This window comes from Aegilops tauschii, chromosome 7, assembly GCF_002575655.3.
Source record: "Aegilops tauschii subsp. strangulata cultivar AL8/78 chromosome 7, Aet v6.0, whole genome shotgun sequence".
Lineage (NCBI taxonomy): Eukaryota > Viridiplantae > Streptophyta > Magnoliopsida > Poales > Poaceae > Aegilops > Aegilops tauschii.
In genome coordinates this window covers 47,142,162-47,155,466 of record NC_053041.3, presented here as the reverse complement: position 1 = coordinate 47,155,466, position 13,305 = coordinate 47,142,162, and the positions used below count along the sequence as shown (strand labels likewise).

Genomic DNA, 13,305 nt, shown 5'->3' with positions numbered 1-13,305 from the left:
CATCCTGTTATATCATATCATTATTGTTTTGAGAAAGTGTTGTCATCCGAGATTTATTATTATTGCTCGCTAGTTGATTATGCCATTGATATGAGTAAACATGAGACCTAAGAGTTATTGCAAATGTGGTTAGTCATAATCTTTGCTGAAAACTTGAATGCTGCCTTATATATTTACAACAACAAGAGCAAACAGAGTTTGTAAAAGTTTCTCTTTATCACTTTCAGTTTATCAACTAAATTGCTTGAGGACAAGCAAAGGTTTAAGCTTGGGTGAGTTGATACGTCTTCATCGTATCTACTTTTCCAAACACGTTTGCCCTTGTTTTGGACTCTAACTTGCATGATTTGAAAGCAACTAACCCGGACTGACGCTGTTTTCAACAGACTTTCCATGGTGTTATTTATGTGCAGAAACAAAAGTTCTCGGAATGACCTAAAACTCCACGGAACATCTATTTGGAAAATAAGAAAAATACTAGTAGAAAAAGCCACGTCAGGGAGCCCACACCCTGTCCACGAGGGTGGAGGGCGCGCCTGCCCCCCTAGGGCGCGCCCCCCTACCTCATGGGCCCCCCTAACGCTCCACCGACCTCAACTCCAACTCCATATATTCACTTTCGGGGAGAAAAAAATCAGAGAGAAGGATATATCTTGTTTTACGATACGGAGCCGCCGCCAAGCCCTAAAACCTCTCGGGAGGGCTGATCTGGAGTCCGTTCGGGGCTCCAGAGAAGGGGATTCGTCGCCATCGTCATCATCAACCATCCTCCATCACCAATTTCATGATGCTCACCGCCGTGCGTGAGTAATTCCATCGTAGGCTTGCTGGACGGTGATGGGTTCCATGAGATCTATCATGTAATCGAGTTAGTTTTGTTAGGGTTTGATCCCTAGTATCCATTATGTTCTGAGATTGATGTTGCTATGACTTTGCTATGCTTAATGCTTGTCATTAGGGCCCGAGTGCCATGATTTCAGATATGAACCTATTATGTTTTCATGAATATATGTGAGTTTTTGATCCTATCTTGCAAGTCTATAGTCACCTACTATGTGTTATGATCCGGCAACCCCGAAGTGACAATAATCGGGACCACTCCCGGTGATGACCATAGTTTGAGGAGTTCGTGTATTCACTATGTGCTAATGCTTTGTTCCGGTACTCTACTAAAAGGAGGCCTCAATATCTCTTAGTTTCCGTTAGGACCCCGCTGCCACGGGAGGGTAGGAAAAAAGATGTCATGCAAGTTCTTTTCCATAAACACGTATGACTATATTCGGAATACATGCCTACATTACATTGATGAATTGGAGCTAGTTCTGTGTCACCCTATGTTATGATTGTTACATGATGAACCGCATTCGGCATAATTCTCCATCACCGATCCAATGCCTACGAGCTTTTCATATATTGTTCTTCGCTTATTTACTTTTCCGTTGCTACTGTTACAATCACTACAAAATACCAAAAATATTACTTATGCTACCGTTACCACTACTATCATATTACTTTGCTACTAAATACTTTGCCGCAGATACTAAGTTATCCAGGTGTGGTTGAATTGACAACTTAACTGCTAATACTTGAGAATATTCTTTGGCTCTCCTTGTGTCGAATCAATAAATTTGGGTTAAATACTCTACCCTCGAAAACTGTTGCGATCCCCTATACTTGTGGGTTATCAGGGACCCTGAGCATCATGGATTCAGAACATGTGTAACAATCAAAAGTACCAATTGAGACGGCTCAACGCAGCCGCAGCCATAGGTAGGAAAATAATATTGTCGTCATCGTTCATTCACAGAAACAGAAATGTAGATTACAACAGACACCATGACCATAGCCCCCAACCCAGCCCAAGAAATCTCCATGGTGCAATGGCCAGTATACAACTACCACGGCTCGATGGTTGTGGACACACAGGGAATGAGAGTAAGTATGCAAAAGAAACGAAGCGACTGGCTCACCTCGGCCGTGGTCAGAGAAGAAGTGTTCATCATAGGTGTCAGAGGAGGGAGAGAGCTCTGGGGAGAGCAAGTGTCATTTGCGCCGGGCCCTAGCTCCAAGAAACAACAGATATTGTTGAGCTCCAGAAACTGATCAGGTAGCATAACAAATTAAAAGAAGCGCCCATTTGTTCAACTAGCATAGCAAACAATTGACAATCGAACATACAACTAGATAAAATATCCATCCAAGACTAGTCATGAATATTGCTAGCACATGCATGATGGCTCCCTCCAAAGCACACAAGGATAACACTTGTTCTATCTATATGTGCACAGCAACACTACACCAGTTAATAGGTAATCGTTTTCTTTCTATATTTAATGGTAGCCATTGTTAATAAATCAACATCCCACAACATATAAGCAAGGATCCTACCAAAGCTAGAACATGGACCACTACCAAATCCTGTAACATGCGGTGCAAAAAAGGTACATAAATGGATAAACCAGAGACTATTTGTCGAGGCACAACAGAATCTTGCATAGGTAGGAAAGCATGGTAGCAGCCACATACACACATGGCCTCGCAAAGCACAAGTATTATGACATGTTTAATCGACAAGAAATATGACCACAATCCCAAGATCATGTTAGTTGCCGGAAGACCACCACCACTACACACAGCATGACGACAACAGTCGTACACTAGCTCGATGGCCGGACCGTCCAAGGGCAGAGAGAGAGAGAGAGAGAGAGAGAGAGAGAGAGAGAGAGAGAGAGCAGGGGCTCACCGCAACCCATGTAGCCGGACATGGAGGTCCCAACGATGTCCGGTATGGCTCACGTGTTGTCGGATGGCAGTCAGGTCCCAGTGGAAGTAGGTCACTGATGACAAGATGCTTTGGAATCATATGCTTGGCAGATCGGCGACACTAGTTATCTGTACCAAAAAGAAAGCACCATTCATATGCATGTGGATGCACTGATACAATAAAGTGTTACTCAATACGATCAATGTACAAGCACATGTGTCACAAAACAGAGATAACAAGGTGGTGCAAAGAAACCACAAAAATAGCAGCAAGGAAAATGATGGTTGCATAAGTATACTAACTAAGCATGGTGCTATTATGCAGCAAACAAAATTGTGTGATTCAGACCAAGTACTTATCCAGCTTACTACCAATCTGAACTACTCATTCTCCGCACTAGCATTAGTCATACAACACAGGTACAAGGAAAAGTACATTAAAGATTCAGTCAAGCTGCACATTGCCACTCGAGACTAAGAACTAGATTTCAAGAATTTGATGTCATTTTGAGTGAACAAACCCAAGTGAGTTCTCCAAACAGAGCACAAAAAATCATCACAGATACATTCATCACCTGACATAAACATCTGACGTAATCCACATCACACCTGTTAGCAGGTACCAACCAAAAGAAACAATATACATCTACAAGTAAATAAAGCCTGGATTTAATCAAGACTAGACTGATAAAAAAAGTAGCTTCAGAGCCACTTATTTCTTGGTAGTTTAATATACGCTAGCAATACATGCAAAACCATGTGCTAGCAGCAAAATTAAGGCAAACTATCAAAAACTAGCATAGGTTAATCAATAGGGAGGGAGTGGAGCTGCCAAATCCAAACCTTGACGAGCTCTGGGACTTGCTTCCATCGCGGCATGGCAGCTGCTGACCTCCATGGAGAACAAGCACATGGAGCTTCCATGGCTTCCCATGTGTGGTTGTGGAGAAGGAGCCTGTCCGAAACGCATGCGTGAGGAAGGAAACCAAGTGTATAAGAGAAGAAAGGGGAAGGGAAGGGGAGAGGAGCAAATCAAAGAGTGGGAGTACCTTCATGATGGCAATCAGACTGCATCTGTCGAGGCCATTGACGAATCCACTTGATCTGGACGCCACCAGCCTGAGGTGAGGTGAGGTGAGGAAGAGACGGTCGCGTCGTCCACCGAGCACAAGCATGTGGAGGGGAGGTCGTCATCATCATGGCGACCGTGGCGGATATATCTGGGAGCCGCCAACTGACCGGCTCAGTTGCATGTATAACAAAATGTCAAGCGACTATCCTGCTCCAGAAATTTTGGTTGCTATATAACAAAAGGAAAGGCAAGTAGATCAACATACTGCCGAAACAACATACAACTGTAGCATTTCTCCCTTCATTTTCAAGTGTCTAAAATAAATAATAATGATTGTGAAATTTGAGGCACAATCAAATGAAAGCAGATTCGCATAATAAGTTAAACTTCCATACACTGCAGAGAACACTTTTAGTGTTAACTTCGATCTTATAGCATGTATTGTTACAAAGATGCAAACTGCACAACTGGTTTCACATAAATTGTCATCGGAACTTTTGGAAAGTGAGTTGCTAATTAAGGACGCGCACAATGGGCTTCTAGGAAACCAAAGGTACATGCTACTCCATAGGGTAAAGTTTCTAAATACAGGTGGCCAATGTAATTCATTCAGTCTGAAACTTCAGGTGCTGCGAAGGGTTGTGCTTCATTTGTTCAAGAAGACAAGTTGGATGGCAGGACATCTCCTCTTGTCCTCTCTTAAGAAATAATTTCTGTGCAAATTAAGGCCAGAGAAAGGACACTAACAGAGGGCAAGTGGAGACAAGAGAAATACTTACATTTGTCTGTCTATGGCGTCAGAGCAGTGGGAGAGCGGCGTCCCAGGAAGGGAAGAAGGAAGCACTCAAAGCACCTGCGCACGCATAAGGTAGGGGGAGCAGCCAAATCGAAACATGTTCATATAGCAGCACACACAAAGTGGTTAATGGAGAAGGCTAGCGTGTCACTATTTTTTTAATTTTCAGAAGTAGAAAATCTAAATGATAGATGGACGGATTGGTGTGGAAATTTGCTGGAGAAGCATTGTTTGTCACATATATGGCTAGAATAATTTGCACAAGCATTGTTTGAAGCTATAGTTATAACTTGCAGCAAGCTTACCACTCCAAGCAGTCAGTCTTGCATTTCTGCCCTTCTCCTTCCCTTGTACGCACGCTGTCTTGAAGAGCCGAGTGAGATGAGCCATCACACATCTCATTCCAGTAGCAGCCAGGGAGCAGATTGTCTCAACTGAAGAAGAATCAGCATGGGTGAATTCTTTACTTACCTAAAATTTAGAATAAAACAAGTCAACCCCCAGTTCAGCATCACATAGAAGAAGCAGCAGTATATGAAATTAACCTAACCCAGGAAGGAATCTCAAATCAAATAAAACTAGAAATCTAACTTGAGAATAAATAAAAGGCAATCTGTCAGTTCATTACCACATTGCAGAAACAACTTGTGGAATTAACCCGCAACAGTGCAAGCTTGGGCCGTCACTAGTCAGTGACATAAAAGAAGTTATTTTGACGGTAATTTTTTTTCGAATTGCAAGTTATCAACTGTATACCATTTACGTAGTAAAGGTAGAGTTAAAGGTTTCGAATTTGAAGGTCTATCATGGCAGGTGAGTGAAAAGCCACATGTTAAATATGCACCTTCTGAAAACATTTTCATTTGTTGGTTATATATTAGCTGCTGATATAGGTAAAGAAGTGTATCATAGTAGCTGATGTTAGTGTGAAACCACCATCATTGTGAAAGAATATCAGCTTGAAAACTGATAAAGAATTATTTTGGTACGGTGGGAGTAATTGATAACGCTTGAAACAAAACATAAAACTATAGTGAGTGCTTTGTCACTTTTGCCGTCTCGACGCCATCAAGGATGTGTTGTACAACTTGCAGTAGTGGCTACCGGACATGGCAATTAACATCCCAATGCATTCATAGTCGACCACCAATATCCTCAATAATGGGAGTGGAGGGTCGATGCAGCAAAAGACTAAGGAAAAGCATCTAGTAACCCTAAGAAAACCAAGAAAGGAAAGAGGATGATTATACTTCCCAACGCATCTAGTACCATCAGATCTGCAATATGGTTACATCATCCAATCCAGTCTCAAGGACTGATACTTATACAATCAAATGTGATTAGCTCCTCCCTTTGAAAAAAGCAACTAGTGCCAAAACTAATAAGTCGGCATTGAACAACACAAAACCAGCAGATACCACACAAAGTGGTTAATGGAGAAGGCTTGCTTGTCACTAATTTTTTTATTTTCAGAAGTAGAAAATCTAAACGACAGACAAACAGATTGGTGGGAAATTTGCTGGAGAAGCATTGTTTGTCACATACATGGCTAGAATAATTTGCAGAAGCATTTTTTGAAGCTATATTTACAATTTGCAGCAAGCTTACCACTCCAAGTAGTCACAACTTGCATTTATGCCATTCTCCTTCCCTGGTACAGTCTTCAAGAGCTGAGTGGGATGAGCCATCGCACATCTCGTTCCAGTAGCAGCCAGGGACCAGATTGTCTCAACTGAAGAAGCAGCATCAAGGGTGAATTCTTTACCTATCTAAAATTCAGAATAAAACAAGTTAATCCCCAGTTCATTACACATGGCAGAAGCAGCCGTATATAAAATTAACTTAACCCAGGAAGGAAACTCAAATCAAATAAATCTAGAAATCTAACTTGAGAATAAATAGAAATCAATCCGTCAGTTCATTACCACATTGCGGAAACAACTTGTGGAATTAACCCACAATAGTGCAAGCTTGGGCGGTCACTAGTCAGTGACATAAAAAGTGAATTTGAAAGTAATTTTTCCGAATTGCTAATTATGAACAGTATATCATTTATGTAAAGGTAGAGTTAAAGTTTCCAATTTGAAGGCATATCATGGCAGGTGAGTGAAAAGCCGCATGTTAATTACACACCTTCTGAAAACATTTTCATTTTTTGGTTATATATTAGCTGGTGTTGGTCTGAAACAACCATCATTGAGAGTAAAACTATAGTGAGTGCTTTGTCACGTTTGCCGTCTCAACACCGTCAAGTATGTGTGGTACGACTTGCAGGAGTGGCTACCGTACATGCCAATTAACATCCCGACGCATTCCTAGTAGACCACCATACTGCTGAATAATGGGAGTGGAGGGTCCGTGTGCAGCGAAAGACTCAGGAAAAACATCTAGTAAATTTAAGAAAACCTAGAGAGGAAAGATGATGATTATACTTTCAAACGCATCTAGTACCATCAGATCTGCTATGTGGTTACATCAGCCAATCCAGTCTCAAGAGATTGACTGATACTTGCGCAATCACATGTGATTAGCTCCTCCCTTTTGAAAAAGCAACCAGTGCCAAAACTAATAAGTCGGCATTGAACAGCACAAAACCAACTGATACCACATTGGTAGCAAGCAAACTAACAGATTGACATTGCTATGGAGCCAAGCCTCTAGAAATTTCATAAACTACACAAAGTTAACCTGTCTCTCTTGTTCTAGTAGAAATTGAACAAATTAAGATACTACTATAGGTTCTGTGCTTGAACCAAAAAATGTTGCATAGAAATAATAAGCATGTAATGTACGTGATGCGTATTCGTCATAAACGTGACGCTCCAGCTTTAAGGCTGTAAAAATGGAAGCAAAACGTGCTCTTTTGTCTGGGCAGTAGGTACAATTGCAAATCAGATCTTGGTGGTAAACTTAAGAAAACCAAACAAGGAGAGAAGATGATTATATTTTCCTTCCTACACATCTAGTCTAGTACCATCAGATGTGCTATATAATCACATCATCCAATCGATCCTCAAGAGACTGAGTGATACTCTTTGGAAAAGCAACCAATACGAAAACTAACAAGTCGGCATTGAACAGCGAAACTTGCCTTGCCAAAGTTTTAGGCATCTATCAGGTATTTATTTTACATCAATATATGGAGCCAGATTTCCTTGTGCTGTCTATGTGTGTTTTTGAAGTGAGAGTGTCCCTATTTGAGGTTAATCAGAAAAGGCATGTCAAGGAATTGAATATTGACCCAATGGTGATGGAAAATCTTGTCTTTGGACACAACAATGTCACGGATATATGATTGATCTTAAAGGTGCAGTTTTCTCTCTATATATGCCACTGGCTCGAGTGACCCTGACACTTGGTAGCAAGCAAGCAAACTAACAGGCTCACATTGCTATCAAGCAAAGCCTCTGATTTATTTATATATAAAATACACAATAATTAACATGTCTCTCTTATATAGTAGAAATTGAACGTGCAGTTGTGTCTGTCCAGTAGGTACAATTGCAACAAAAAAAGATGAGATTTGGGGGTAGAGGCGGGGAAGCTCACCACGTCCACGTCCATGTCCGGAAGGTCCAGATCTGGGGCTGGTGGTTGAGGAGGGGAGGAGGAAGCAGCCATCATCAGTCCACATCTCGGGAGAGGAGGCAAGGGCTGGCGAAGAAGGCTCCTTGGGGTATGACGGCCGCGTCTGGGAGGCCGTCCTGTACTGTACTCCGTCGTCGATGGCCGCCGCTGGTGCGGTGCGGCTAGGGTTCGATGCCAGTGGTGTCTGCGCTCCACGGATGGAAACTCATGAGGGGAGGGGAGGGAAGGGAAGGGCGTTGGGGACAAGCAAATAAAGGATGGACGGGCGAGAGACAAGTTACCTTGGCGAGCAGCGGCGTCCCGAGCCCAAGCGAGCACGGAGTAGCTCCATGCTGGCGTCGCCGGCGAGCAATAAGAGCAGACGGAGGTTGTGCCCGGCGCGTGAGCGATCGAGAGCTCCAGTCCGTATCCCTTAACAGATCTGGGGACGCCTACCGACCTCCTCCTCGCTCGAGGGGTGGGGAGGGGGGGGGGGCGGGCGGCGGCAAGGTCCGAGCCTCTGAGGGAGATGGGGCGTTGGGTGGCGGCGCCAATGTGGTGTTGTGTCTGGGTGTGGGTAGGGGAGCAATGAATGAATCGGTCGGGGGAAGTCGACGTGGATTCGCCGTTTCGGTTTACCACGTCGGATTGCTTCTTGTTCATTGGAGAGTTGTTGCGTCCCACGGATCGATCCCCTGCCAACCTCATCTCAGCCGTCCGTCCGTGTCTACGGTGAGATCTTCTCTTTCTTTCTTGGTACTAGTACTAGTATTAATCAATCGTTTCGTTGGCCTTCCATTAATGATTGGTCAACCTCATCTCTCACTGATCGATTTCTCGCTCATTGGTCAAATTGATCTGCCACAGATTGATCCTTCTTTCTTGTGAACCCATCTCAGCGGAACGTCCAAATCTAATAGTGGCCCTCTCGTTGCTTGTTGCTAATGTGCACACACATCCATCTTCTTCATCCATCCATGCGTAGTACCTGACATCATCCTCACGCGCACATATGTACTACTACTAGTAGCTAATCAATTCGAATGCATGCATGTATGTCTAACTGTGTACGAACGACGTGCTCCCCACGAACAGCGGTGTCTCAACTACCTTGTGCAACTTGTCGAGTGCAGGGAGAAGGCAGAGGCGGAGATGGCCGCTCGAGTGCGGATCTGCAGCTGCCACCATGCGTCTGTCATCTCGCTTGCATCTTCAGCGACCGTTGTCCACCACCCCTCTGTGCCTCCTCTCTTCTGGGGAGTCGTGGTCGCTGGGGCGCCACCGTCACTTGGGGTGGAAGAGGCATCGGCGGCAACGTGTGGGAGCATGAAGCGGGAGGATGCGGCTAGGGATTGTGAATAGTATCGCAACTTGTTTGGGTGTTCTCTTTTGGGGTGGAGGAGGCCACGGTTTGCTGCTCACTCATTTGTCCACCGCGACAACACACAAATAGCCCCCCTCAAAAATCAATCACGGTCGTCCATGCAAAAACTGGCGGAGAGAGAGAGAGAGAGAGAGCAACCTGGTTCGGCCTAGGCCTGACCTAGGGCTCACATCTCTCTTACGAGGCCGCACTTCGGGCGCAAGAGCGGGAGTGGACCGAAATAATTGAACTCATTTGGTCTATGAACGGGAGACGGTGGGGCGCTCCTGGCGGCGCCTACTCGGGGCAACGAGGCGGTCCTAACGGCGGTGAGGTGGTCGTGATGGCAGCAAGGCATTCTCTACGGACAGTGGCGCAACGATCTCTATTGGCATCTCGGTCGTCTGCAAGGACACTTAGCTCCTCCATCGTCATGAATTCGGACCACTCCGGTCGTCGTGGTGGAGGAAGAACCGGTCGCGGCCGCACCCTAGCCTTCCCTCTCTCTCCAAGCTCCTATAGGCTATAGCAACCATGACGCCGGTCCTCCTCCAGCGGCAGCGGCAGGACGGCGGATCTCTTCTAATGAGGCCATTCTGCGGAGCACCGCCACATGGCGGAAAGCGTCGATGATGTCTAGTGGCGGGGATGCGTGCACCATGAGGCGGCACCGGGTTTTAGATCCATGCATGACGGTCGAGTCAGGATGACGTCGTAGCTAGCTATACACTGTTGAAGACTTTTTCTTTTGAAACGAAACTGTTGAAGATGAGATCTTTACAATAGATGGATCGATTGATCCGTAGAGTACAGGCAGGAGCTAGCTGCACGTAGGAACCAGATGTGACATGCATAGTCTTATATATCTCTGACTCGTTGGATGTGAAATGAGGCTTCCTTTCATGTGAAAAAAAATAAAAATAAAAAACAAACGATACACGTAGGTAGGCACGTCGCGACGCAAGTGGATCCTCCTTGCAAGTTCAAAGCAAAATACAAGTACGCGATGCCATACGTACGACGACGCGATGCCGGCGGGAAACACGTACGTACGTATCTGTTTTCCTTGTACCCGGCCGGACTCGGTTGCCGATTCGAATCCAACTCGACTCCACTCGATTGCCTCCGTCCGTCTCGGCGTACGTGTGGATCATGCATGGGCCGACTCGGACCTGTAGCTGTCCATGAGAGTACATATAATAGGACATCTAGACACCTCCCTTCAATCCATCAAACCAAACAACATCCAGCAGATCGACACGCACGGTACAACCAACCTCCATCGAACAGCCGACGTGATCGATCGACAAGCTTAAGGTAGCCGGCCAGCCAGCCAACATGGGGTGCAGCATGAGCCGCCTCCTCAAGGCCACCGTGGCACTGGTCATACTCGTCCTTCTCTTCATGCCCGGGGCCATGGCAGCCGCCGCCGCAAGCTTCGACGCCTCCCGGGCACAGCAGCTGCCCCTGCCGCCCGGAGAAGTGCACGGGCCAGAGAGCGTCGCCTTCGACGCTCAGGGCCGAGGCCCCTACAGCGGCGTCTCCGACGGCCGCATCCTGAGGTGGAACGGGCCCAAGCTCGGCTGGACAACATACGCCTACGGACCAGGCTACGACAGCGAAACGTGCACGACATCCAGGTTTGGCACGGAGGCGGACATAGAGAGCCGCTGCGGCCGCCCGCTTGGTCTGCGCTTCAACCAGAAAACGGGTGACCTCTACGTGGCCGATGCGTACAAAGGGCTTATGCGTGTGCCGCCCGGCGGCAGGGAAGCCACCGTGTTGGTCGACCAGATTGATGGCATGCCGCTGCGCTTCACCAACGGGGTTGACGTCGATCAAGTCACCGGTCAAGTCTACTTCACCCACAGTTCAATGAACTACGACAGGTCAGAACACGAGATGGTCACCAAGACGGGGGACTCCACGGGCCGCCTCATGATGTATGATCCACGAACATCGGACGCCACCGTGCTCCAACCAAGGATGACATACCCGAACGGCGTCGCGCTCAGCGCCGACCGCACGCACCTCGTGGTCGCATCTACTGGCCCGTGCAAGCTGCTGAGGCACTGGATCAAAGGGGTTGACGCGGGCAAGTCCGAGCCTTTTGCCGACCTGCCGGGCTACCCAGATAACGTCAGGCCCGATAGGAAAGGAGGCTACTGGGTGGCGTTGCACCGTGAGAGAAATGAGTTGCCCTTTGGTCGTGATAGCCATCTTCTTGCTGTGAGGGTCGCTGCTGACGGGAAGATAGTCGAGGAGATGAGAGGGCCAAAAAAAGTCAGGCCAACCGAGATCATGGAAAGAGATGACGGCAAGCTATACTTGGGCTCGGTGGAGCTTCCTTATGTCGGCGTAGTAAAAAGGAAGTAGAGAAGTAGAGTATAGTAGATATAGGATGAATTTAGTTTCTTATTATTCTTGTGGCTAAATGTAATGCTCCAGTTTCTTTTTTATCAGGCAAACTATTGTGATCCATATTTTTATTAGCAAACCATCTGTTCTTTACTTCGCTTTAATGTCAGACAAGTCGCTGATGGCGCTTACTGCTATGCGCTAGAGAGATGCAAACTTGAAGAGACGGATGTAGGGCGTGTCGACGGAGCCGATCCACATATACCCGTTCCGCTCCACCACCTCACTCACCGTGGAGTCGTTGAACTCGCGCAGCGCCACAGCCACCGTGCCGTTATTGGCATCTCCATTGGCGACGACCTAACGGCGCTCATGGAGTTCGCCGTGGTACCGTTCTATTCCCAGTGCTTTTCTCGGTTCAAGCCCGCCCAGGCCAGTACCCATCCCTGGTCGCCTCTGTCAGGGCGCACGTTGTCCGGGTACCACAGTAGCTCGGCAAGCACCTCTGTTTCCCCCGCCGTGGGTCCGTGCAGGCAGTGACGAAGCAGCCTTCATGACAATGTCTTGGCGACAACGAGATGCATCCTGTCGGCGCTCACAACCACGCCGTTGTGGAGCACTGATCCAACAATTTGTGCTTGTGCATGGGACTCATCCGTATCTATGATGGGCCTAGTAGCAAGGGAGGTTGGAGAGCAGCGTAACGTCGACGTCCAAGACCCACGCTCCAGAAGCGATGACGACTCCATCACCATGCCGGCCGGCGGTGACACGGCCGGGCGTCTGCATTGACCCCCCGTTTCGGCTCCCGTGGCGTTGGCAGGCAGGACCGCCGCGATCAAGGACAGGCACCAGGAACGATGTGCAACCGCCTTTCCATCCGCGTCCGTGCCAAGGTGGCCGTGGCAACAGGCGGAAGGCGCCGGCACGGTAGGGTGGATCGGGAGTCTGGACACTGGACGCGCCGGCATCCAAAGCTGCTTTGTTGGCGCCTCTGGCTTGACGGACTCCACGTGATGGGCCGGCGAGGAGAGCAGGAGCTCGCTCGGTCACTTTGCCGCCCTGCGGGACGCCACGACGAGACGCCGCAACCGAGGGATGAGGTGGCGCTCTGTTCTGTGGCCCACTGTGAGTGTCAGCACCAGCTCGCCCAATCCCATCATTGTTGCTCTTCTGTGTGGTCTGTGGTGCCGCCAGCGTGAAGGCAGGCCCGAGCAAGCATTAGCCAACCAAACAGTTGTCTGAAAATAAACCAGCCAACGATATTTTATCTTACGGATCCATGACACAGAATACCAAAGAGAAGAGAATATCAACATCTACTGGAGTTCTGCACCATGGGGACAGCTCATTCTCCAAGCAATTCTGAGGAGTTCGCCCCGATGC

General features: G+C 47.3%; 1 protein-coding gene across 1 annotated transcript; it reads left to right on the top strand.

Moving 5' to 3' along the window:
- Positions 1-10,899: 10,899 nt before the first annotated feature.
- Positions 10,900-12,001, top strand: LOC141028013 (protein STRICTOSIDINE SYNTHASE-LIKE 10-like). The gene has a single exon (XM_073505776.1). It carries the CDS (start codon positions 10,900-10,902, stop codon positions 11,935-11,937), a length of 1,038 nt encoding a protein of 345 aa, XP_073361877.1. The 3' UTR covers positions 11,938-12,001.
- Positions 12,002-13,305: the final 1,304 nt, after the last annotated feature.